This window comes from Channa argus, chromosome 2 (genome assembly GCF_033026475.1).
Source record: "Channa argus isolate prfri chromosome 2, Channa argus male v1.0, whole genome shotgun sequence".
Classification (NCBI taxonomy): domain Eukaryota; kingdom Metazoa; phylum Chordata; class Actinopteri; order Anabantiformes; family Channidae; genus Channa; species Channa argus.
Window position 1 is genome coordinate 17,125,268 of NC_090198.1, and position 25,383 is coordinate 17,150,650.

Here is a 25,383-nt window from a genome sequence, read left to right on the forward strand (position 1 = left end):
GAAGTCCGGTAGAAACTGGGGAGGGTTGCGTCAGGAAGGACATCTGGCATAAAAAAAAAAAACTGTGCCAAATCAACATGCGGACAAATGATCCGCTGTGGCGACCCTGAACTCGCAGGATAAAGGACCAATCAAATAAAAACTAAATAAATAAATCATTTATTTAACAAAACTAATTAATTAAAATGAAATTGTGTAAATATATCGATTGACCAAAGGCTAGTTCAGATGCAGTAACTGTGCAGGTTGGTGTTAAAAATTATAATTTACAATAAAAACAATCTAAAACTAAAATGCATGCAAGGAAGAAAAACATATGTGAACTATAAAAAGCATTTCCAAAAAGAAAATGCAAAGTGAATGCTTCAGTGCTGAAAGGATTTTCCATGAGAAGCTAAAAAAAAAAGCTGAACTGTTTTTGGTGAAATAGGGGAATGTTTTGCTTTTGCTTATATAGTAATAGGCAATATTCAAAGCCATTAGCCTCTAAAGGCAAAAACTTCACAGACAAAAATGTAATGTACTTGATAATGTCATCTATGATGTCATAATTTAAAAGGTATAAAAGTATTACATTTTGTTTAAAAGTATAAAACATATCAAAAAGCCATACACAAAAAATACTGTCCTCTATAAGCTGAACGTTTTGAGGTTTGAATAGTGTTTCAAGCTGAAAGTATGCTGGAGTAGTTAAGCACCAAAAATGTAGAGGAAAGACGTCAATGACGTGACAATGATATCATATAATTGCCTTTGAAGGTTAGAAGGCTTAGGCTTTAATGTTTACCTAACCAGTGGCGACAATTTGTTTTAGATGTTTTAGCAATATCAAATCTTTCAGCAATTTCAGCAAAAACTGCTCTGCTTTTTTCAGCTTTGCTTAGAAAATCCTTTCGGTGCCGGAGCATTCACAGTGCATCTTGTTTTTGGATATTCTTTTTATAGTTTTAATTATACATTTTTACCTATAAAATATATTCCTGCAATCTGTATTGTTTTGTGATCTATTATTAATCTCTTTCTCTTACTAATCTCTTACTTTCCACACCTTTGCACTCATGCAATATTTCATACATGTACTTTATAAACTGTTTTTAATACAAGTAATACTGCATAATGGGGATAGTTAAAAGAGGTTTAAAGGCTGTGTATGTGGATTAAAAGAAATGTGAACCACATTTGTACCATAAGTTTATGAAGGTTTTTTTGGTCACTTATTTGTTGTGAGCCAATTATGTGTTTATCAATGTGTGTTTATCACACCCATAAACACCTATATTATTTGTTGGCTTATGCAACATGTTGTTATGACTAGAGTGGCCTTGAAATTAATGTGTAGCTTGTCATAAATGTTTCACAATCTGTTGTAGATTATTGTTTGATTGCAGCAATCAAGGCTTAACCAATAAAGTGGGAAAGTAGTACACCAAAGAATCAGTTCTATACAAAATATTATTGTATATTACATTTAAAAGCACAACATTCAAAAAGTGCTACAATGGATAATACTTAAATGATATAGTAGTGTAGTAGAGACATAGTAGAGTGTTATGGTGTTTCAGCACTCCCCACTTGACACTCACTCACCTCCACCTTCATTCACATACAGTCTCATAACAATCACTTTCTCTTGCACTTTAATTATGTCAATTTCTCACCAAAACACGTTTTTATGAATTGCTTCTGACTTTTGGTTCAGATGATCAAGATTTTTTTGTGATAGGCTGATCCTCAGTTGCTATTTCACCTTACTTGAATACAATCAGCAGAATAGGATCCATCATAAAGCACTTTGACTTTGATGTCACAAGCCAGCGCCTGAACTTCAATTGCGCAATTATGGTTAAACCTGCTTTCATCAGGCTCCGATTCCCAGACGTAAAGCAACAGAAGGAACACAATAGTCACTATGTGCTCTGCTTCATTTCACATAACAATTATTTCTCTATATTACACCCCCCACACACTTACCATGTGTAATTTCTTGCTATTGGCTTACTGCAAGCAGTCAGATCAAAAGCCTGTGTAGAACTTGTTGCTCAGATTCAAAGAACTTGTTGATTTAAAGTTCAAATGTGATTACATCATACTGTCCATGGTTTAAAATGCAACTAGTTTAATAGCAAACATAGTCTAAACCTTAATGGTTTGGCCTCAGTAAAAGACATGTATGTATGATTAGTTTAATATGGGAAACAGAATGTTGTAAATGGTGTGCAGTCTCTTCATAAATGTTGCTGTTTTAACACATGGCAAATTCTTACAGTTTAGAGAAAAGTAAAAACCACATTTCGTGAGATTCAGTGAATCACCTGTATTTGGTTTATTAAATAACTTAAATTATTAATATCATTTAATAAACTATATTAAACTAAATGTAAACTATATTAAATTAACTTTAATTAACTTTTAATGAATCAAAGGGACTAAAGGTTGAACGGTTTAGCCATGTTTGTTTTTTTGTTAGTGTCACCGAATCAGTGGGACAAATGAACTGTCTCATTGTCTCCCTGGAAAATGTGAGGTGTGTTCAGCATATTTGAATTATGGTAGATTATGCGTCAAACCACTTGTTTCTCCAAATATCTGAAAGCGATATAGCACATGAAGCACAATGTACAGTAAACACCAGAGTGTGTGAACAGTACAGGTGCTGCTGGAGCTTTTTGTCAGAGTTTAATAAGGCAGCAGTAAGCTGTGATATGGATGGGTTTGCCCTCATCAGTCTATTTCTCTTTGCTGTATGTTCACTCTATTGTCAGTTTTTTAATGTTCCCTCCTTGTACCTTCTATTAGCTTGTGAAGCGTCATTACCCAATACAAATAATGATTTCCTGGCAGGATAAGAATTGGAAATAGCTGAGTGTTAAAAGATCACTGCTGTTTTCTTTTCTACTAGCTGAGAAGGCACTTTTGTTTTAGAAGTTTGGGCCACAAACATTGTAAATTCACTTTGTTGCAGGCTGTAATCTAAAGTAAAACAAAATTTCTATATTACTTGAGTAAAATATTTTGATAATATCTAGATATAATAAGTCGGATTTAATAAAAATGTATTTTATTCATTGTCAAGTGTTAAGAAGATTGATATATTCAAAGACTGATCAAATGCTACAATATTTAGAAATGTGTGGATTTGGATATATTCATAAAAGACTGAAAAATAATGTTGAAACATAAGGTTGAAAAATACCATGGAAAACCTAGGAAGTAATAATCTGTATGTAGTCTCATATATCTGTACATAAATAATTACTCAGTGATGAGTGATTATGTACATACCTTGATAAATTTACTATATTACTATTAATTATACTAATGTCACATTATTTTGCTGAAAATTTTGAAAAAATGTATTACTTTCAAAGAAGGGCAAATATTTAATTCAAATGTAGAGGTAGTGGGTGATGGTACCAAGCAACATTTGGAGGGCACTTCTTTTGCAGTATAAGTGCGTCATTTAGGGCGTGGTCTTCAGAAAAGGGTCTATATAGTTGTGTGATCTCTGCTTTTGAATAAAGAGAGCATCATTGCAGCAACCTGGTACATACCACGAATTAACTCAAAGAGCTCTCCTGTTTAGAGAAATGCAGGCTGAGGAGTATAATCGCAGAGGTAAATCTTCCATTTTGATATAGAGCCTGTGTTACTGTAATTCTCTGCAAATAGGCAAAAAGCAAAGAGCAAAGTAAACACAAATAACACATTTTAGTAGGAATATCATTTCAGCTGTTACAGTATCTATGACTGACCAGGTAAGGAGCTGGTGGACTACATCACACAGTACCTGAGCTCCGTCCGGGAGAGGAGAGTGATTCCAGATGTCAAACCAGGTTACATGAAGGAGCTTCTACCTGACACTGCGCCTACAGAGCCGGAGGACTGGGAGAGTATCTTCAACGATATTGAGAAAGTCATCATGCCGGGAGTAGGTTCCTACTATCACTTCTCATCAGATCAGCAATTTGAAATATGACAAAAAGGCAAGTATTTTCTCATCTTCTTCCCCAGGTGGTTCACTGGCAGAGCCCTCACATGCATGCCTACTACCCGAGTCTGACTTCATGGCCCTCTATGCTTGGAGACATGCTGGCCGATGCCATTAACTGTGTGGGATTCACCTGGGTAAGAGGGAAACAAGGCCTGTTCTTGTCCATCACACTAGCTCAAAACAGCCAAAACATCCCAACAGTAGATTCCTGATAGATCATGTTGTCTGCACTGCTTTTGAACAGGCCTCCAGTCCAGCATGTACAGAGTTGGAAATGAATGTGATGGACTGGTTGTGTAAAGCACTAGGGCTCCCCTACTTCTTTCTGCATCACCATCCTGACAGCAGTGGTGGTGGAATACTGCAGGTTTGCAACACATTGATATGTTTTAGTACTTTTTGGTCTCTGTGACATGTGGAAACTTAGTCTCTTCCTCTCTCTTCTTCACTCTCTCTTCAGAGCACAGTCAGTGAGAGTACACTAGTTGCTCTGCTGGCAGCCAGGAAAGACAAAATCTTGCAGCTTCGGGCCGAGCTCAACCAGGATGTGGATGACTCTGTCCTAAATGCAAGACTGGTGGCCTACGCTTCAGATCAGGTCAGTGTTATCACTTTTTGTGTAGTAGGCTGACATCAATCAGTTAAAACGAAGAAATATATTTGACGTAATAGCTGCTTTTGCAGGCTCACTCCTCAGTTGAGAAGGCTGGTCTGATCGCTCTGGTAAAGATCAGGTTTCTGCCCACTGATGAGCAGTTGTCTCTAAGAGGGGAAACTTTGAAACAAGCCATACAGGAAGATCGGAGGAGGGGACTCGTCCCTTTCATGGTAGGTATTTGACATGTGGATGGCTTGTATAATGGGGGCAAAGAGGAGTTGATGTGGATCATAAAGCGTAAAGAACTTTGCTCACAAACTGGTGCCTGTAGTGCAATATATTGTATAATAATAGCGATTTTTTTTTTTTACCACAGAACCCCTGGATTTACTATTATTACAACTATAGTAGCCTATATATTGCAGATAGGACTTCAAGGGCAGGACTTCTACTTTTGTTATTTGTACATTAATGTGTTGGTTATTTTTTCATAAAGCATCTGAGTTCTTCTGCTGCAGCAAAAAGCAAATGTTCACTTTTGTAGTCTATAAAAAAATTAAATTTAGACAGCTAAAAAGCACAAGGTCAGTTTTAACATCAGAAAATAAATATATATTAGTGGCTACAATATGCAAAACATACTCAAATTAAATCTTAAATTTCATTTTTGACTTTTCCCCATTTCAGCTGTGTGCAACTTTAGGGACCACTGGAGTGTGTGCCTTCGACAAGCTTTCAGAATTGGGACCAGTGTGTATGTCTTGAAATTATCTTCCAGTCATGTCTCTTAACGCTGTTTGTAAATGCAAATATTTTGCAGTCCTTTTTAAATGTATTAGAAGAGTTACAGTACTTGAATTTAAATCTTTTTACAGGTGCAGAGGAGGGACTGTGGCTCCATGTTGATGCTGCATATGCTGGCTCTGCTTACTTCTGCCCTGAGCTGCGCTGGTCCTTGGAGGGCATTGAATTTGCGCACTCTTTTGTCTTTAACCCATCCAAGTGGATGATGGTCCATTTTGACTGTACAGCTTTTTGGTGAGTGAGAACATTGGAGCTTTATCTTACCTCTACAGAAAAAAAACTTAAATTATGTCTGAGAATAAAAACAGACAAATCCAGTGTTATTGTCACACTTTTTGTTTTCTCAGGGTAAAGGATAAATATAAGCTCCAGCAGACCTTCAATGTTGACCCTGTTTACCTCAGACATGAGAACTCACAGGCGGCCACTGATTTTATGGTATGATATCATCGGGTCTTCAGGAAATTAAACGTTCTGCTGTGATTGTGAATCTATCAATCTAAACACTGAACTTTTTGCTGTTGTTCAGCATTGGCAAATTCCCCTCAGCCGACGATTTCGTTCTCTCAAACTCTGGTTTGTCATGCGCTCTTTTGGACTGAAAAACCTCCAGGCTCATATCAGACATGTAAGTGGCATTCCCCTCTCTTCGCATCATCAAATAAGGAAAAGAATATTAATGCGACAACCCACAGGATTTTATTTAATAATAAGTACCAGAATTTAAACGGACGTGTTTTTCTGTTGTTTTTAGGGGATTGAGATGGCAAAGCTCTTGGAGTCTCACATACGGAACGACCCAAATTTTGAGGTTCCTACTGAGAGGCACCTTGGCCTGGTTGTCTTCTGTCTGAAAGTATGGAGCACTTATGTGAACTATTTAAGCAGTAAACTATAAAAATCTCAGTTTTCGATTGAGTTGTACTTGTTGATCAAGATAACCCTTCATTGGCTAATTATTATGGAGACACACAATCTTTTAGTCACACCTTGTTCAAAGGTAAGTTACTTAAACAAGGACAATGTGTTTCACTAAACAAAGGTAAATGTCATAGTGATGTCACTAATCATTCAAAAAGAACCAAATGCTTGAATTGTTGTTGTTTTTGGCAATGCAATTGTTATGTGCTTGTTTTATTCTAGGGAGGAAATGCATTGACCCAGGAGTTGTTGAGAAGGCTGACCCGGTCAGGCACCATGTACCTCATCCCAGCAGACATTCACACCAAACGCATCATCCGATTTACAGTAACCTCACAGTTCACCACTGCAGAGGACATCCTTACGGACTGGAGCATTATCTCCAAAATGGCTTCCACTCTTCTGGCTGAAACACAGTCTCTGAATATTGCAGACCAACCACAATCAGGGGAAGATGAAGTGATAGGAGAAAACCAGTACCCTGAGTCAGATAACATATCTGATCCAAAACATGATGCTGCCTCCAAGCTGGACAAAGCTCAAGTGGAGCTGTGGATCGACAAAGCTTGGAATCGACCGAGGAGACCAATGCGTTCTCTTAGCTGCAACAGCGAACCTCTACCTTACACTTACACGGGGCCACTGTCTGGTTACGACTTTGAAAGAAAACCTGGTATTAAAGATGCTGCAGGCAGCCTCTCCTCACCGTCAACGACAGGATCCGGTGCTATGTTTAAGATTACAGAGAGTCCATCAAACCTTTTGGGTAAACAGGTCCTGAAAAAGCTGACAAAGTTCTACAGCGTACCAAGTTTCTGCAACCAGTGGGTGCAGTGTGGACGACACCAGCTGTGTGGCCCTCTGAAGGTTTCACAGGCAGCTCAAAAACACTTGTCTTCAACCTGCAGAAGAATGACCTGTATGTCATCTTCTCCTGTAGCCAACACAGCTCCCTCTCCTCCAGTAGAAGCTGTCACTGCACCTACTCTCATGTAATGATCCTGAAAGCAATAAACACTACACATTACACAGTAATCCAGCCACTGATAATTATGGAATGTACTGATATACTGGCCAGAACAGTCATTTCTTCACTGTTTAACTTTGTCAATGATTTGGGCTTGCTTGGCTCATTTAAAGTCTGTATGTTTTTAGAATGTTTTTATTAAACAATATTTCAAACTAAATTATATAATACATCAACTATTTCAGTACACAATTTTCCTCAGATAAATTAAAGTACTGTAGCCTATAAGATGTGGTCCACATTAATGCTCAGTGTGCAGGTCATTTAACATTGTTTCTGTATCCTGTACCAATTAAAAGCTAAAAAATCGAATGTATTTTGTAAGGTTGACAATCCAAAAATAAACACTGAACTCATTCAGAGCCTGATTCTTCCATCTGCTATGGAGTTGAATATCTCCTCGGTCATGGGTCTATAGCCCTTATTCTCATCCAGGAAAAACAAAGGGTCTCTGATGATGACAGGGTTGAACCCCTCTTCTGCCAGCTTCATCTTCATTTGCTTAAACGTACCAGTCACTGCAAGTGTATCCTGCCAGACAAAAATAAGTGGCTATTTGAAGGTTGCCACGTTCTGATAAAGTCCTCAATTTTTATATTTTTCATGTCGAATCTTGTCAGTAAATCCAGGACAGGGCATTGTTTACCTGTATGCGAATGAAGCGTGGTCGTGCGTAGCTGGGGAGGTTGTTTTTGACATGCTGATATGTAGCATTGCCATCAAACTCCATGTTTTCCTTTAGCTTCAGTGCTGCCATTCCAATCCGTCCCTCGTGTCCTAATCAGTCAAAGTAAAAAAAATCCAGGACATTAGGAGAGTTGTGTGTCGCATTTTTCAGGTTTTATGATCACAGTGATTAATGAGAATGTGAAGTAATTATTAAATTGTTAAAAACCCTCACATTGTGGAGGCATGTAATTTCACTCTTTCTAAGAGCATTATAACAATCATGTCCTAATGATGTCATTATTACCTGGCACCTTCACACCATAGACATTAGCTTCTGCTACGCAGTCCACCATGAGCAAATGATCAGCCACCTCTGTGGTCGCCACATTTTCTCCTTTCCACCTGCATTAGATGACAATATAAAGTACATGCATAACTTAGCTGCATAGTTTTCATTTAAACCTGGGATATGTTTTTTGTAATTTAAGTATAACCATAATCAAAGAAAACTTAACCCTAACCCAGTAATAATGATTAAATAAAGAAATCCTTAATCCTAACTTATTCTTCTGCTTTAATTCAATATTAAATATGAAATACTAGAAACAAGGAGAGCAGAATAACCACTTTGTTTGCAATTTCTGAAATTGACATAATGTTATCAAAATGGTTTTATATTAAGTTTCCAGCGATGAAATTGATCATATTTTCGAACTAACTGAAATGTTAGTGTTGGTTAGAGCAGTGTGGGCTATTATTCAGTTTGACCTGTCCACACACCTGAACGTGTCTCCAATGCGGTCTTGAAAGTAGAAAAATCCCTCATTGTCTATTTTTAGAAGGTCACCGCTGTTAAAGTAGAGGTCTCCCTTCTCAAAAACATCTCTTAGCTTTTTCTTCTCTGTCTGATGCTCGTTCTTGGCATAGCCGCTAAAAGGTGTTCTTCGTCCGATCTTTGCCACCAACAAACCAGTCTCTCCTGTGGGTAGAGTTATCAAGCATAGGATATGTATTAGTAGAAGGTAAGAGTTCAAAGCCATATTGTCATGATCTGGCCCTTCAGCTTCCTTTCCTGTCGTGGACTTTTATTTTGTAGCCCTTTCCTCACTTCCTGTTTTTAGTTTATTCCACCAGCTTTACTACTCATCATCAGTCATAATTGTGTACATCTGTTCCACTGCCTATTCAGCCCTACAGTTCCCTGGCAGAGCTTTGTCTTTGCACTCTTTTGCCTTTCCACCTTTGTGCTGATGTTTGGCAGTTGGCTTCCTGGTTTTACTCTGTTGTTTGTTCTTTTTAGTATGGCATAAGTTAGCTGGTCTCTGCCTGTCCTGGATGTCCATACACCTGGTTTAGTTTGCAATTCTGTTCCTGACCTACTCTGTTTGTTTTCACGTTGCACCTCATACCTGTTCCTAGTCCACCCCTTTTGATATGCACTGCACTGTAGCTGTTTCACTTAGATATGTCCTGCTACATTGATGTCCTCCTTCAGGTTTCTTTTTACTGGCTTTCGCTGTTGTCCTTTGTTTGCGCTCCGTTTTTCCTTTACTTTAGACACTTTAGTGATATCAGTTGAAGTTTTAGTTTAACCCCTTTTGGAAATTCTAGCCCTGCCTTGTGCTAAGTTTCCTGTTTATTTGTTTTATATATAGAAGGAATATAGAAGGAATCTTTTTTTTTTTTATTTGTTTTTCCTCAGAGCAGTAGCAATCATGAGGGTACCGTGAACACTGTTCCTGCCCGTATGTTTGCTGACAATGTAGTCCCTCTGGGTATTGAGACTGCCAAATGTCTGCCAGACTATGTTCCTGTTCTTTCTCTGTTCTACTCCTTGTCACAGCGACAATCTGGCCTCACCACCTATGCCTGCATCCACTCCTGATCCCGATCCTGGTTCCTTTTTCCGCTGCTGGAGACTACATCCACCAAGCCACAGTCTCCACACAACTACCTGCTCCTGAAGTGCCAGTTCGCATTCCTGAGCTAGCTCCTGGGCTGGTTATCCCCCTGCCTGACCCTGTCCTGGAACCAACCAACCAGTCAAACCCTGAGCCCCAGGTAGCTAATGCTGGACTTGGGGAAATGGCCAGCCAGACGTTGACGATCCTGCTGCACCAGCTTCCCCAGACCTCAACATTCCAACAATGAACATCTCTCCAACATCACTCCTAGAACTGAAAAACCAGTTAAACATGTGTCTTACTTTAATAAGCAAGCGCAATACCCGGTCATCCATCAGTTACTAGAAAGTATTCAAGAGACCATAGCGACATCCAGAGATCGTTGTGCTGCGGCACTCCAATTTGAAGAAATAGTCCGCTCCAGTTCCTGGCTGTTGAACCTGCCGGGGATGCCCAGTCAACCAACAACCTGCCCGAACCCGATCCTGGTTTGGTCGACACCCCTGAGCAACTTCTGGTGCTTGGTGGCTTCTCATACACAAACCCTGACAAATATGTTGTGAAGAGTTTGGCTTACCTCTTGGAACTCTGATACAAAATCCTTTTGAGTCTTTGACTGGCTCCTCTTTCTCTGTGTCGTACCTGATGAGGGCATATGAACATCCCATCTGAAAAACAGTTCAAGGCATTAATATATAGGAATTGTATCAGGAAACAGACCAGCCAATCCTGCTCATTAAGCTCACTGGGCTACATGTGGCCATTCCATCAGAATAAGAACAAGACATGCAGTGTTTTGTTCTCCTACTTTTTGTAGAAAATTCTCTTTGCCAATGGCTCCAACTTTCCCAATATAATTGGCAAAGCCAACATTTCCTTCTGTCGCTCCATAGCATTCACAGATGCAAATGTCCCCAAATCGCTGCAGGAATTCAGCCCATGTGTCTGCTCTCAACCCATTCCCCAAAGCCAGTCGGACTTTGTGGTCTCTGTCATTGTCTCTCTAGGGGGAAGTGAAGGAGATGTGTGACAGGATCATAAACCATTGCATTATGTTTACCTTTGGTCTAGAATATAATGAATGTGACTGCTGCAGGTGTTAGCTACCCATGCAGTTTTCATGTAAAAGCATTTAATGTACTGATGTACTCATAAAAACATGCTTTCGTTAAACTTCCTTAAAAAGAATTATGACTTAATGTGTAATAAGTTTACCTTTGGTGTGTTGCAGAGGTAGCGCATAATTTCTCCTATGTACTGAATGACCGTCACATTGTACTTTCTACAGTCATTCCAGAAGTGGGAGGCAGAGAATTTCCGTCTTAAAATAACAGTGATGCCTAGAAAATGAGTAGGCAAGGATTTTAGCAACATAAGTAGGTCACTCATAACTGAGTCGTTGTTGTGATACTGTGACCTAAAGGACTTTGAAATGCAAACACAAAATACAAAAAATCTGAGCCACAGGTCAGTTAGGTACTTTAAACTTTAGTAAACTCAATATCATCAGGATGCAGCATGGGAAACATGTTTAAGGCTTTTATTGAGCATACTGTAAAGTAGGTTTTGGTTTATCCACAACCTTTTTCTATGGCTCCACAAAGTCCCATTAAAAAGCCCGAACTGTGGTAGAGAGGCAGGTAAAGATAGATGATATCATCTGAGCGTATGCCAACCATAGACTGGAGAAAAGTTGCCATCCATAGCCTCTCATGGTTAATTAAAGCTGCCTTGGGAAGCCCTAAAAGACAACACTGTCATTAGAAGCAGAACACAATGTTGTTTTTGTCGCTCACAACCGTCACGCTAAAAAAAGCAGAATGGAAGTAAGGGTCAGGTAAGCCTGTCTGATTACCTGTGGTCCCTGAGGTGTAGATGTACAGTGCAGCACTCTTGATGTTAATATTGGCCCTCAACTGACGTGACAGAGGCTGGTCTGAGGCCTCCTGAATTTTATCAGAGAGGCTTTCAATGCCCTCCACATCGCAGTCATCACTGAGGAGAAACACCTGGACACCCAGCTGTTTTAAAGTGGGCAATACCTCCTCTACAGCACCCTTTAACTCTGAAAGAGGCGCGCAAAAGAGCTTTTGAAGGCTTCATGGAGCTCAATGCAGTGACAATAAAATGTAAACAACCAAAACATCTGCTGTGAACCGTGATTTGTGATTCGACTGTGGGACTTGAGTCAAGCAAAACCAGGTTTAACCTTCTTATAAACTGTGACTAAAACCAAATTAATAGTTGAAGAATTGACAAGTATGTTAACACCACAAATATTTATGTATTGGCCTTGGGCTAAACAATTCGTTAACAATTCATCATACAGTACGCCACAGTTTATTTCATAATAACATGGATTATGTCTAATTTTCCCATCTTACCGGAACCAGCGACCAGGACCTTTGCCTCACAGCAGGAGAAGCAGTGCAGCAGCGACTTTGATCTGATGTTGTAGTTGAGCAGGGAAGCTGTGCATCCCAGTTTGAACAGTGCGAGCCAGATCCACACGAACTGAGGCTCGTTTCCCACGAACAATGCCACCGTGTCCCCCTCCTTCAGATGTGCATGCGTCGACAGAGCTCTGGCCACTCTATTGCTTTCTTTGTCGGCTTGGTAGTAAGTGTAGGAGCGGTCCTCGAAAAGTATAAACTCTTTATCTGGGTGCTTGGCCACTTTTTCCAGAAAACAATCCAAAATACTGTGAAATGGTTTCTGTTTCGAGAATTTGTTCAGGCGCATGCCGATTTGAATGGCAGTGATTGCGTAATTCACATCTTTCCAAAAATAAGGGTTTTTTAGGTAAACAAACAATAGCAAAATTCCCAAACCTGCAAGAGCGGTAAATAGGACATATACAATCATAATCAGGCGGAATGCGTCGGTCCTGCTACTGATGGAGACCCGAGAGATTCAACTTTCAACAACATTAAGGCCATTCAGTCGACGTCCCTTGAACTTTGAGCGACTCTCGTATGGGTGGGGGGGGGGGGGAGGCAATGCAATCCAATGATTGTATTGGCCTGTGTCCCTGCTGGAAACAAATGGAAATGTTATTAGTTGCAGCAAAAGGCTGGTTTTTAGTGGCTTTTGCTGCTCGTCTTCTCCTGGACTTCGGACCGGTGACTGCTTGGCAAACATAATTTGAGCACAGAAGCCTGCGAAAATATCTCTTTATAGTACTGTGGGGAATCGCACTCAATTTCAGTGTTGCCATTCATAAGTTGGTCATCAGCTCTGTTCTCTTTGTGTATAACCAGACATTTAGCAAATCAAAGTGGATTTCTACAACCATTAAAAAGGTTTTATAATTCACAAAACTCAAAATCAAAAGTGGGAAACATTATTATTACACATAGTGTAAAAATAGGGTCACAATAAATTAAAACCTTTCAATACAGGGAGGAGTTGTATACCCCTGTGACATATTGCATTGTGACCCAAAGCAAGGCCTCCAAAAGTTGAAAAAACTGTCAAATCTGATGATTGTATAGTCATTATGACCTGTTTAAAAACAAAGATTTGTGGCACAATTTAGCCACAGCAATAACAGTAAAATTCGTTTATAGACCTTTTTATAGGAACAAGATCAGCACTTTGAGACACCTGCATGTAAAAGGTGCTTTATACCTCAGGTGTATTATTATTATTATTAATAATAACATTAAATCAAAGGCTAACGTCCTGTCTCTCCCTCGTATTTAAAGTAACAAATTTTATAAGCCAATAACAACCATCTTCTCCATCAGGATAATTGCAACCATGCACACCGATCCGCCACAACATTGATACCGACTTTACCGTGCATGTTGTGATGGATGGGTCTGCATCAGAAAATGCAAAGCTGGCCATGGAAAAGTCGTGGACCAGTCGATACATTACAATTACTGGCTGAAAAAGGGAAATTTGTACCATAGCTGCAGCTGTGTGCTGCCAGGCACAGACAAAACTCTGCCTGGTAAACATTTAGAGAACAAACACCTTCAATCTGGTGCAGTACTTTATGGTTTGGGCATGTAGTGTCACCTAGTTAAAATCTTACTGCTTTATTATAGAATGGAAATTCAAATAATAATGTTAAGTCTAGGCTTTTATTTTACTGTATGTTCAGTAAAATAATGTTATGGTACTATATTTTTCAGTCTTCTCTTACTGTATGTTCCAATATAACACTGTCATAATCATAAAAGACATGTCTTTCCAGTTTGGTGTGGGCAAACTTGACTGGTCTGCACAGTGCAGCACCAACTTCACCTCTTCCAACATCTTTGGTGTGAACTGTAACACAGTCTGTGAGCCACACTTCAGCAAGACCAGACCATCACCTGATGGTAGCACAAAGTCTCCACCTGGTGGGTTTTTTTCATGCCACACATAAAATCTGTTTTGTGTTATTTCTATGACTTGTTCAGCCATTCACGCGTAAACACAATCTGCTTTTACTATATGAGTCACTTTTATCTTCAAGATCTTCTCTTCCACAAAGTTTGCTTTCATCTGGTTGAAAGTTGACTCCACAGTATTCTACACTGGAAAAAAAAAAAAAACCCAATCAGTGAGAGAATCAAAATACCATTATTCTTCAGAATGCTTATTCAATGCTGACAAAATGGTAAATATAAATCAATCTTTATTATTGCTGACAACCATTTGTGTTAAATATGAAATGTATTTGTACCTACTTTTTCTTCGCAATGAATTGTGTGTGGAATTAAATGACCGGCACCCTTATAAACCCTAATATGTCTCTCTCTCATCCTCATTTCACATATTCAAATAAGGCGTTCTTCACACTCATGATGCATAAACACCTCACACGTTAGTTTCCCGGGTTTTCAGTCACATGATGTCATATTCTACCTCTGGACTAGAAAGCGCCAGATTAAGGAAATGGGTAATGTGAAATAAAGATGCCTCCAACAGCTGTCCTATGCAGTTGACCGCTCAGAAAAAGCTTGTAATCTCTGAGATCATTTTAACACACATTCAAATTGTAAAAAAATTAAGAAATTTTAACATAAATAAAAAACACTTAGATGCTCTCATTCTTACCGAATGCAAAAAGTAGAATCCTTCAATAACTCCAATATAGCTCAAACATAAATGTTCCAAAATTATTTATTATCATTTTCCCTCTGCCTTTTCCTACAATATACTAAATAAATTAAAACAGTAAATATCCTGTGGAAAATGTAGCACCTTTCTGGCACACCTCCATCCATCCAGTGTGTAAGAATGAAAAAATATTTCAGTATCACATAAAGATACTCAACCCTCTAGTGGCGATACAGATATTGTACTATATGAAAAACCCATTCACTTTAATCAGTGTGACCCAAAAGTACTAATACAGGGGGAATGGATGCCAAGTTTCTTGATATGACCTTCCAAAGTAAAGGCCAGAGTCTATTCCTAGAGGTGACCAGATACAGATGAACTACTTCCTCTGCCTAGAGAAGGGTCACACTGTAAACTGAGACTGTAGTTCATGTGATGTAATAAGATACTCTGAATAGCCGTACATGTGACACAGTGTGTACAGCACTCAGAACTACAACAGATACAACTTTAAGTGGTATCACAAGTAATCATTCTAAAACTTTGAAATGTATTTAATATCAGCACTTATAGCATTTACATGTATCCATAATGTTTCCGGCTAATTTATCATCTAGAAAGCAGAAGGCTGGAACCTGATAGTTGAGATTTAACGATTTCTATTTTGGTAAGCCAGCTGTGCAGCTCTTTTGGAATGTACACTTTTGGAAAGTTGTCTCTGACTTGATTTGACTCAGTGGCCCCTTGCTGCAGCCACTTGTTTTGAGGGACAGAAGCTCTGATGGCAGAGACGAGGCACAGTGATCACAAGTTTCATTGTTGGCTTGTTTGACTTGACTCTTTCAATTACAAAATGACATTTGACTGATTGCTAATAAATTATGGTTGAACCCATATATCTATCTGTGAACACACATAGACAGTACTTTTTTTATATGTAGCCTCAAAAACAATTAAAATATTTAATACAATTAATTAATTAATCACATGACATGGACCTCTGTTGAACAGCTTTTAATTATAGCCTAAAAATGTCTTAACTCCTTATATTTCCCTGTCCCTGAGTAAGAGGGAGGGTCACATTAACCTCTAAAAATGGCCGGGTTTGGGTTTCACTGGAGACTTTTAAAAGTCACAGGATCAATACACTGCTGCAGAGGGGTTTCAACTCTACAAAGAAAACAAAATGTGCTAAACCGGAAATAACTGACACATGAGTAAACATCAGTTTAAGATATCAGTTTTTAATCTGTAAAATAAATTAGTAGTTTAACATTTTGCCGTACTAAGCTCCGCATGGTGCAAACAGTAAAACTTTTACTTTCCATGGGCTACAGAGGTATGCATCACCTCTCCTACAAAGTGAATAACAGTTACACTGTATGTTCTACACTCCTCCTGAAACTGAGAGGCAGAAAACATTGTCATCAGGATAATTTTTGACCCTTCAAAATAAGAGGAAAAAGGAAAAAATTGATTGTGGGTCAAAAACTGTAGAAACATCATAGAATATTCAATTGAGTTCAACTTTAGCCTGTTTAGAAAAAACTGTTGTAAAGTTCATGTGGTTTCGGTGGGACTGGCTCTGTTCAGATTACTGGTTTATAGTGACAACGGAGTCTCTTTGAATCTAACAGAGGGAGGAAATCCAGAGGGGGAGGACATACAGTAATATCACTGCATAGTAATAGAAATGAGCTCATTTGTTTTTAAATCTATCAGCACTTGCATCACTCGCAATATTTAGAAAATTTGTAAGAACCTTCCTCCTTACTTTCTCAGCAATGAATTAAAGTTAATTTTAAATAAATTTATTTAAGCTTTCTATGGGTGCTGTAGCTCAGTTGGTAAAGGCAGTCGTCCACGGACCACAGGGTCAGTGGTTCGATCCCTGGCCCTGGGTATATGTCAGAGTGTCTCTGGGCAAGACACTGAACCCCTAACAGCCCTTTCCCATCCACAGCTGTGCAGTGCCAGTCCAAGCCCGGTAGAAATTGGGGAAGGTTGGGTCAGGAAGGACATCTGGCGTAAAAACTGTGCCAAATTAACATGCAGACAATGATCCGCTGTGGTGACCCTGAACTCACAGGATAAGCTGAAAGGACAAAAAAAAAGTAGTATAAGCTTTTTATATTTGTTTTCTCTTTTTCCCATTTTATATAAGGGGATGCAAACTTTTGCACCAAGCCATATATGAAGATTTTCTTACACTTTCATGAACTGCACAAGCTTCAGGGGACACAGTCATTGCATAAAGAAGAAACCTCCCCCCTCAAAATATAGTTAATTAGAGGTAGAAAGCCAGTGAGGGATCACTTCTTCATCACTGTATGTTGCATGAACAATAATTGTAAAAGAAAAACCAAAAAAAACACACAAAGTCACTTTCACATATCATGGTTTTAGTTTTTTCCAACAAAAAAAAATATTTCAGAGCTGATTTAGAACCAGTCTTAATTACAAATCTAACTGCTGTCTTTGTCCTGTGAAAGTGATGCATCTGTGAAACACAGGCTCAAGAAAAATTGTTCTTCTTCTGGTTTCCCATTTTTCAAATATGTTTGACTTTTCTCAAACCTCAGGAAAATGCCTAACCCATAAGCTAATAGAAATATTTAAAAATCGCCAAATTTGGAGACACGTGTCCTTTGGACAGTCACACTTTTTCAGTAATGTAGAACAACAAACTGAACGCGAATCTCCTGTGCAAAACCCTCACATCTCTAGATTTCATACGACCACTCACTCACACCCTCTTGGTGAATGTGTTTTACAACTTTTGTTTGTTTTGAGGGTGGAACCATTTAGTTGGATTTCGTTATCTTGAAGATTTGTTTAAAGTTTGGTGTAATGCTGTGAACAAACACTGTGATAAAAACAAATGTGACCTGTAGCTTATTTTTCCTGAATTTGACTTACAATATTTTAACAGTCTTAGTGATTTTTTCGTTTCTGTTTGTGTCATTCAAACTTTTGGACTGCAATAATAATTACTATTGTACTAAAACTCTTTTTTATAAACTTTATGATCATTTTGGTTCCTTCTTAGGCTGGAGGAGCATTTGCGCTGGCTGAATATGCTTTGCTATAGGCTTAGGATTATGTCTGCATATATGCCATTTTATTCTAAGGGGATTTAAACCTTTTCACCAAGCTGTGTAGATAAGTTACAGGCAGAAATGACTGACCACAGCTGCTTTAGGAAGACCTGAAGGACAATGAGACAAAAACAGCACCGGAGAAAACAGAATGAAGCATGTCATATGTTGTTGGGTGCAGATTATCACATAAAACTTAAAACCAAACAAATAAATACAACCACTCTGATACCCGTAGAAACAGCACTGGGAATATAAAGTGAAGGACTTGTGGTGTGTGATCCGAGAGACTGAAGCCATTATGGTTTTAGAAGAGCCTGAGAGCCAAGACCAGCCAGGTAGAAAGGAAGGAGGGTTCATTGTCAATTAAAAGTGTCACAGAGTTTCCAAAATTATACCCAGGACAAGACCGAAGGGTGATGACATTTTTTTATTCCTTTTACCTGCATAAGTAGAGGAGTATGATGAGCGGCCTGTCTGAGTGCACACTGGTTCAAAACAAACGAGGGATGGAGGTCTATTCAATTGGCCTGAAATAGAACCTTACGTTCACTAGTAGCTGGAATAAAAACAAAAAAGCCATCTAAACATATAGAAAAACCTTTTGAGATTGAAGGAAAAAAAAAATCACTAAAAGACTGCTTCCGGCTACATCTTTGTGCGGGCCCTACAAAGTGGGGACAGTTGCACATGTGCTATAGGGAGAGGGTACTTTCTAAAAGGTAGGTCCATTTCAAATTTATGTAAATATTTAGGACTATCTGGAAAAATGAAATGCACTGCACATCTGCAAAACAAGGTTTGTGCTGTGTTTTGAATCAAACCTCCTCATTTATTGACTGCTGCAGGTGGCACTCTCTTTTTTGTTTGAGCTCCATTCATTGGTTCCAAACCATTGATAGTAATATCGTCTGATAGTAGTAAAACCAGGTAAAACAAAGGTAAAAGTGGTAAAGGAAGGTAAAACCAATTACCTTGGCATCGTGTTTAATTGTGAAATTAAACAGACTGTATTTTACATACGACTTTAATATCATAAAGCAGGAACCACCGTTAAAATTGTAATGTTTTGTTTTGAGCAAACGCTTGTGTGGCTGGTATATTAGTTTGTAGCCAGACACGAGATGAACTCTAATAGACAGTGTTATTTCATGATTTTCGATATAGACAATTAGTTTCAGGTTAGGTGAAAAATTAATACTTTGTCAGGGCAAGAAATCAAAACTGTCTACAGAGGTTTTACGTATTGCTGTCTGAATATCAGCACAAAGACAACATATAATATTATGATCCTTTTTAGCAAAAGCACAATTTTCTGTACTAAATTAATTATTAAACGCTTCTATATTAGTCGTGTTTTGACTCAAATTGAACTTGAGAAAATGAAAACAAGTTACAGACTTTCAGTCAATAGTCAGTCAGTTTTATAACTGCACCATTTTAGCTCGGTGCAGGGCTGGAGGTGAATCGGTGGTTGAATCCCTTTAAAGAAAACCAAAGAAAGACAAAAGTTTGACATACCTGGAAATTTGTTGGAAAATGTGAAAGTTTTCCTTTTTGCATAAGCCAAAAAAGTCAGCAAAACACCAGCCTATTCGGTGTTTACGGTCAGATTATGCAACTATGCGCCGTGGAAAGGATCAGCAGGGCGAAAACTGTGAAAAACGCAGTAACTTTAATGTTTTAATGCATACAAAGGGAAAACACAGCAGGTATCAGCTGTTTGTGTGAACGTCTTTGAATCCCCAAAGATCACGTATTGATTAATGCAGCTTTCATGATAAAATCACAAAATTTGTGGCTTGGGGACTTTGAACCTTTTCTTTGAACGCTTGGGGCATCAGCAAGAGATTTTTTTCAGTGGGCGATGTAATATCAGTGGTCACTGAGGTCTTTGGGTTATGAAACTCTTGTGAGCACAGTCCATGAAGCATGTGCTGCCCAGCTATCTTTCTCTTCTATTCCTCAGCCTTTGCTCTGCTTTCCACTGTGTGTTGGGTCAATATCACAGTGTTCACATTAAAATGACAATCTAAGCCAATAAGTAAGTCAGCACAACGATATGATTTATTAGATCACAGTATATTTAAACCCTGGATATGAATTAAAGCCCAAATGCGATTTCAGCCGTTTGCTCTTTTGCTTTGAAAGAAAAAGACTGTGCTGGTTGAAAATTACTCATGAGAAGGACTCAGAAATTCTACTTGGAAACTTCAAATGCATATAGTTCCAGCTGATAAGAATTTGCTGGCGTAAGGGATAGTGTTTCAGAAATGCTTTTTCTCACGTTGCCCCTCAAGCTAAAAGCGACCAATGGTCTAAGAGGCACGTAGGCCGACTCTTATAAAGTTGGCCGTGAGCTGAGGTGTCTTCATTCATGAGCAAACTGGGAGGTGGATCCTGCGCCGCTGCTTGATTTCACTGACACACTCACTATTACATTGGACAATGCTGCGAGTAAGGTGTCTGAGAGGAGGTAGCAGGGGGGCCGAGGCTGCCCATCTGATCGGAGCCATGGTTGGTATTATGGTGGTTTCATGTTTTCTTCTTCTTTTCTTTCATTTTATAAAAGGCATATTTTTGGTTTAAAAAGCACATGTCAGCCAACGTGAATAAAGGCTACATTTAGGCAACATCTTTCACTTGAGTTCAGTTTAATTCATGCATTGTTTTAATTGTTTTTTCCTACTAATCATTTTAGTTGAAAATAAAGTGGACAACAGCACAACAATAACAATAAAAAACAATCTATTCGAATGTTTGGGCTTTAAAATAATATATTGTGATTATTATTGGACCGCAGTCAGTGGATTGATTGGCTTCTGTTTGCTATGAGGTTTTTGGTTTTTGTTTGTTTGTTTTTTTTGTTTGTTTTTTTTTTTGCTTTGGTCCCTGAGTGACAGTGAACAGCTGTTTGGCACAGATGCGATCCAAAACTTAGTGACACTGGAGCTGCTCCCGAGCCAGCAGCGGGTGCACCGTGAGCGCCTGCATGTGCAGATAAAGCTGCGGTAGGACCACGTGTACTTTGGCACCAAACCAATCTACTGGGCATTTCTCATTTATAACACCTATCAGCCTACTTGGCTTAACAGTATTTGTCAGTCAAGTAATTTAGTTGACAATATCACATTTAATTTCATATTAAATTACCAAACAAAGCAACGTGCTAGTGTTCAAGACCAATAGGCTACACAGACATTGTGTTTTTTATATGGCTTCCTAATGAATTGCAATATTTTAAAAAAAGAGCTTCTTCTCAGTATCTGCCATTTTGCTCCCTCACCTCGAGGTAATTTTTAAAGCAAAGGATTTAAAGAAAAGTTGTGATTGTTTGTGTTCCCCTTCCTCAGCTTGGCCGTGCAGTGACTGGATGGGTCCAGAGGGCCTTCCAGAGCACTTCGAGTGCAGCTGCTGCACAGCCACGCCATGCAGTGGAAGACGAACATGCAACTGAGCCTGTGCCGCAGGAATGTCCTGTAAGCAGCTACAATGAATGGGACCCTCTTGAGGAGGTGATTGTGGGTCGTGCTGAAAACGCCCATGTGCCTCCATTCACTGTGGAAGTGAAAGTAAGTCATCAATTTGACACGTAAATAAGATTTCTATAAAACATGCAGATTGAGACCACCTGGTTATTGTGCTGTATATCCATGTGTGTGTCATTGTAGTTGAGAGTCTCTGCCAACAAAGTATAACTTTTACAATGAGACCATGAGATTAACTGCATGCTGCCATACTGGAAACCTCTTAACAGGCCAACACATATGAGAAGTATTGGCCCTTCTACCAGAAGTATGGGGGCCAGTCTTTTCCCTCGGACCACTTGAAAAATGCTGTTGCTGAAATTGAAGAAATGTGCAATATTCTGCATCACGAGGGAGTCACTGTGAGAAGGCCAGAACCCATCAACTGGTCCCTGGAGTACAAAACTCCAGATTTCTCATCAACAGGTAAAACAAAAAACCCTAAACAAAGTAGAAGTATTACTATGGTTTATGCAACACACTGTATTATAGAAAACCTGATTGTGTATTTTGGAATCTTTTGCAGGCATGTATGCAGCCATGCCAAGAGACATCCTACTGGTTGTGGGAAATGAGATTATTGAGGCTCCTATGGCCTGGAGGGCTCGCTTCTTTGAGTACCGTGCCTACAGACCCTTGATCAAAGAGTACTTCAGAAAAGGTGCCAAGTGGACCACGGCTCCCAAACCCACTATGGCCAATGAGCTGTACGATCAGGTGAGGCCTTATCTATTCGGAGTAATCTCAGTTATCACAAGGGCTGGGCTTGTTTGTTCAATGCCAACACAAACTTAACCTTGCACTGAAACGCCTTGTTTTAGTTTTTCATATCACCACTGAACTGTTGTCTCCATGGTGTTTATTGCACTATAGAGTGTGTGGCGTGATATTATATATTACTATTATTATGCTTGATTGCTAAAGCGTAAATCAATATTGTGTTTCATTATTCAGGACTATCCCATCCGCACAGTGGAGGACAGACACAAGCTGGCTGCCCAGGGGAAGTTTGTCACCACGGAGCATGAGCCATGCTTCGATGCTGCTGATTTTATTCGAGCTGGAAAGGACATTTTTGTTCAAAGGAGCCAGGTATGAAGGCAGTTTAAGCCATCATATATCTGATGTAGCAGGTATGAGCAGCTTGGGTAAGTCCCTCATACCTCTGCCTCTGTTTCGTTGGCAGGTTACAAACTACATGGGAATTGAGTGGATGCGACGTCATCTCGCCCCAGATTACAAGATCCACATAATCTCATTCAAAGACCCGAACCCTATGCACATTGATGCCACTTTTAACATCATTGGGCCAGGACTGGTGCTGTCAAACCCTGATCGGCCATGTCGCCAGGTAATGTAAGATAGTGTGTTTCCATCTTACTTTGATTCTTTTTTTTTAAACCACAAAGTTCACCACTGGTCTCTGTTCTTAACCTCAGATTGACATGTTCAAGAAGGCTGGCTGGACTGTTGTGAAACCTCCAACACCTCTGATTCCTGATGGTGGGAACATCTACTAAAACGCACCTTCTCCTACATTAGATGAAATCAATAACAAAATAAAATTCTCTTTTTGTTGCAGACCACCCACTGTGGATGTCCTCAAAATGGCTGTCCATGAATGTCCTGATGTTGGATGAGAAGCGTGTCATGGTTGACGCCAACGAAACCACCATTCAAAAAATGTTTGAGAACCTCGGTGAGCCCTAAAGCTAAAGCTATTCCAGCAACATTTTACACCAAGATTCAGTCCAGCAGTATTTTGATATTCCAGTCATCTGTGAGGGAAATACACTGTGTATATGTATATATATACATAAACTATTGCTATTGCTACTGTTGCTGGTTAATGATGATGCAAAAATGTGTTTTTTTTTATTGCAGGTATAAAGACCATAAAGGTGAACATTCGCCATGCCAACTCCCTTGGCGGTGGTTTCCACTGCTGGACAACTGATGTCCGCCGCCGTGGTACCCTGCAGTCCTACTTTGACTAGCCTTGCCAGAAATAGGCAGTTTTTATTGAGCTTTGAAGATTAAAGCCTCAGTCTGGGATCTTTATTCCGCTGTAAATGTAAATTTTACTGCAAACAATCACACAGAATATCCTTTGAGCATACCTACAAATAGGTTAACAAGGGGTACAGCTTTGTGACACAAAAATGTAGTATTTCTTAATTTCAATGCCTATCCTAAAAAGCTTTAATGTGCATGTTTGGGTGTCACCTGGTGCAACTCAAAGTCTAACAGTGAATGATATATTCTCTCAAATCTGTAAAAGACAAGCTAATAAAAGTGAGGTGATGTTATCATGACAGGTGACACAAAAATCTTTTTTTCAGATTGGGTTTTTAACTCGTGAATGAACATATGTGGATTGTTTTGATTTGACTTTGCTGTGCATCACGCTGCCTTTTTGCGAACAGCTCTTTATACACTCTTTATACAAACAAACATCAATTTGCTTCAATCAGTAATCTCAATATTAACTGCAGTTCTGGCCTGGCTGTCATTAAGTGTTTATGGTTTATACATCAGAAAAAATATATCTTTACTTCGAGGACAAGGTACAATTTGGTATGTGAATGTCATCAAACTAGGGCACAGGAGGAGGGACACTACCTCCTCATAAAAACTCAGATACAATTCATCTTTTTATTTAAACAAATGTAACATAGGTCATTAAACAATATTCATTTCTTATAACTATATTATTTTGTAAGAATTTTATTCAATTTAACATACAAAGTTTTATTTATATTTTTCATACTCTTTATCGGATTTCCCAACAAATAGTGTTTTTACATATACATATATTTAAAACATATGCGGTCCATATCAGATATGATATCCTTTCTGCCTCTGGTGTTTTCTCCTATCGCAAATCTGGGCCAGTTATATGCTACTAGTCATTCTCACTGAACTGCGTGGCTGCTTTTGCGTGCAAAGCAACATTCTAAAGAATGTTGTAAAGATTTTATGTTTTATGATTCCTTTACAGCATTTACAGTTAAATATAAGATGATTACCTCCGAAAGTCTGCCTTGAGATTTTTTTGAAAGAATGATTTCAAGGGAATTTATGGCTCAAAAGAGGAATGCATGGAATGTTTTGTATTGCTCCATTATTAAATGTGATTAAAATAAGTTGTGTGACATTTCTGTGATTGTCTGTAATATTATTTGTTATGTTTTACATAATTTGGGTTTAATTCGCCATTGATAGTTTAAAAATGCTAATCCTAACCCCTTACTGATAATGACCTTTACAGTTTTGATTCCAATATAAATATTAATATGACAATTTAAAAATATTACCTTTCAAGATAGAAAGGAGATTGTAGTGCATTTTATATGGAAACTACATTTGACAGTGTCAGTGTTTTAACAATCAACACAGATAGAGTTACCATATTATATTATTATAGTGATCAGGGACCTGATCCAAGTTAGAAATTGCCACATGTTGGGATTGTTATGTGAACACAAAAGGGCATTGAAATGAACTGTGAGAAAACCAGAACAGCAACCTGTAAAGGTCTGTATTCTGCTGCCATCTAGTGGTAAAATAAAACACAGCAGCTAAGACACAACCTACATTTTAGGTCATACCAGTGAATGCTATGAAAACAATTACAGCTACACCTGAAGATTTAAATTGTGTACTGTGGAATCCTTTGCAGGCCTGTATGCAGCCATGCCAAGAGACATCCTATTGGATGTATATTTTAAGTGGGCAGGGATGAATGCACAATTTTTGTGATCCCATTAACCCTTTTTATGATGT

General features: G+C 38.8%; 3 protein-coding genes and 1 long non-coding RNA gene across 7 annotated transcripts; 2 read left to right on the plus strand and 2 right to left on the minus strand.

Annotated features, from left to right (window-relative positions):
• Nucleotides 1-111: 111 nt before the first annotated feature.
• Nucleotides 112-7,310, plus strand: hdc (histidine decarboxylase). Its single transcript, XM_067495968.1, has 12 exons — nucleotides 112-3,615; nucleotides 3,756-3,928; nucleotides 4,012-4,125; nucleotides 4,236-4,358; nucleotides 4,452-4,589; nucleotides 4,676-4,819; nucleotides 5,277-5,343; nucleotides 5,465-5,627; nucleotides 5,741-5,831; nucleotides 5,923-6,021; nucleotides 6,148-6,249; nucleotides 6,537-7,310. The coding sequence occupies exons 1-12, from the start codon at nucleotides 3,588-3,590 to the stop codon at nucleotides 7,308-7,310; spliced, it is 2,016 nt and encodes a 671-aa protein (XP_067352069.1). The 5' UTR covers nucleotides 112-3,587.
• Nucleotides 7,311-7,460: 150 nt separating this feature from the next.
• LOC137120867 (long-chain fatty acid transport protein 2-like) lies at nucleotides 7,461-12,871 on the minus strand. Of its 2 annotated transcripts, XM_067495969.1 has the most exons (10): nucleotides 12,299-12,871; nucleotides 11,770-11,979; nucleotides 11,497-11,655; nucleotides 11,130-11,254; nucleotides 10,723-10,917; nucleotides 10,492-10,582; nucleotides 8,791-8,989; nucleotides 8,315-8,412; nucleotides 7,988-8,118; nucleotides 7,461-7,872 (listed from the first exon to the last, which is right to left on the minus strand). In XM_067495969.1, the coding sequence occupies exons 1-10, from the start codon at nucleotides 12,777-12,779 to the stop codon at nucleotides 7,699-7,701; spliced, it is 1,863 nt and encodes a 620-aa protein (XP_067352070.1). In that variant the 5' UTR covers nucleotides 12,780-12,871; the 3' UTR covers nucleotides 7,461-7,698. The 2 variants fall into 2 exon arrangements, with proteins under 2 accessions (XP_067352070.1, XP_067352071.1); XM_067495970.1 differs by lacking the exons at nucleotides 11,497-11,655; nucleotides 11,770-11,979 and having other exon boundaries at nucleotides 12,299-12,870.
• A 3,325-nt stretch (nucleotides 12,872-16,196) lies between these two features.
• Nucleotides 16,197-20,013, minus strand: LOC137120929 (uncharacterized). Its single transcript, XR_010913728.1, has 2 exons — nucleotides 19,592-20,013; nucleotides 16,197-17,067 (listed from the first exon to the last, which is right to left on the minus strand). It is a non-coding gene; the product is annotated as an uncharacterized lncRNA (long non-coding RNA).
• Nucleotides 20,014-20,425: 412 nt separating this feature from the next.
• Nucleotides 20,426-24,758, plus strand: gatm (glycine amidinotransferase (L-arginine:glycine amidinotransferase)). 3 transcript variants are annotated; one of them, XM_067495972.1, is made up of 9 exons: nucleotides 20,426-20,587; nucleotides 21,424-21,642; nucleotides 21,828-22,023; nucleotides 22,124-22,314; nucleotides 22,552-22,689; nucleotides 22,784-22,948; nucleotides 23,037-23,100; nucleotides 23,180-23,296; nucleotides 23,482-24,758. In XM_067495972.1, exons 1-9 carry the CDS (start codon nucleotides 20,519-20,521, stop codon nucleotides 23,592-23,594), a joined length of 1,272 nt encoding a protein of 423 aa, XP_067352073.1. In that variant the 5' UTR covers nucleotides 20,426-20,518; the 3' UTR covers nucleotides 23,595-24,758. The 3 variants fall into 3 exon arrangements, with proteins under 3 accessions (XP_067352073.1, XP_067352075.1, XP_067352074.1); XM_067495974.1 differs by lacking the exon at nucleotides 20,426-20,587 and adding an exon at nucleotides 20,619-21,081 and having other exon boundaries at nucleotides 21,742-22,023; XM_067495973.1 differs by lacking the exon at nucleotides 20,426-20,587 and adding an exon at nucleotides 20,619-21,081.
• The last annotated feature ends 625 nt before the right edge of the window (nucleotides 24,759-25,383 follow it).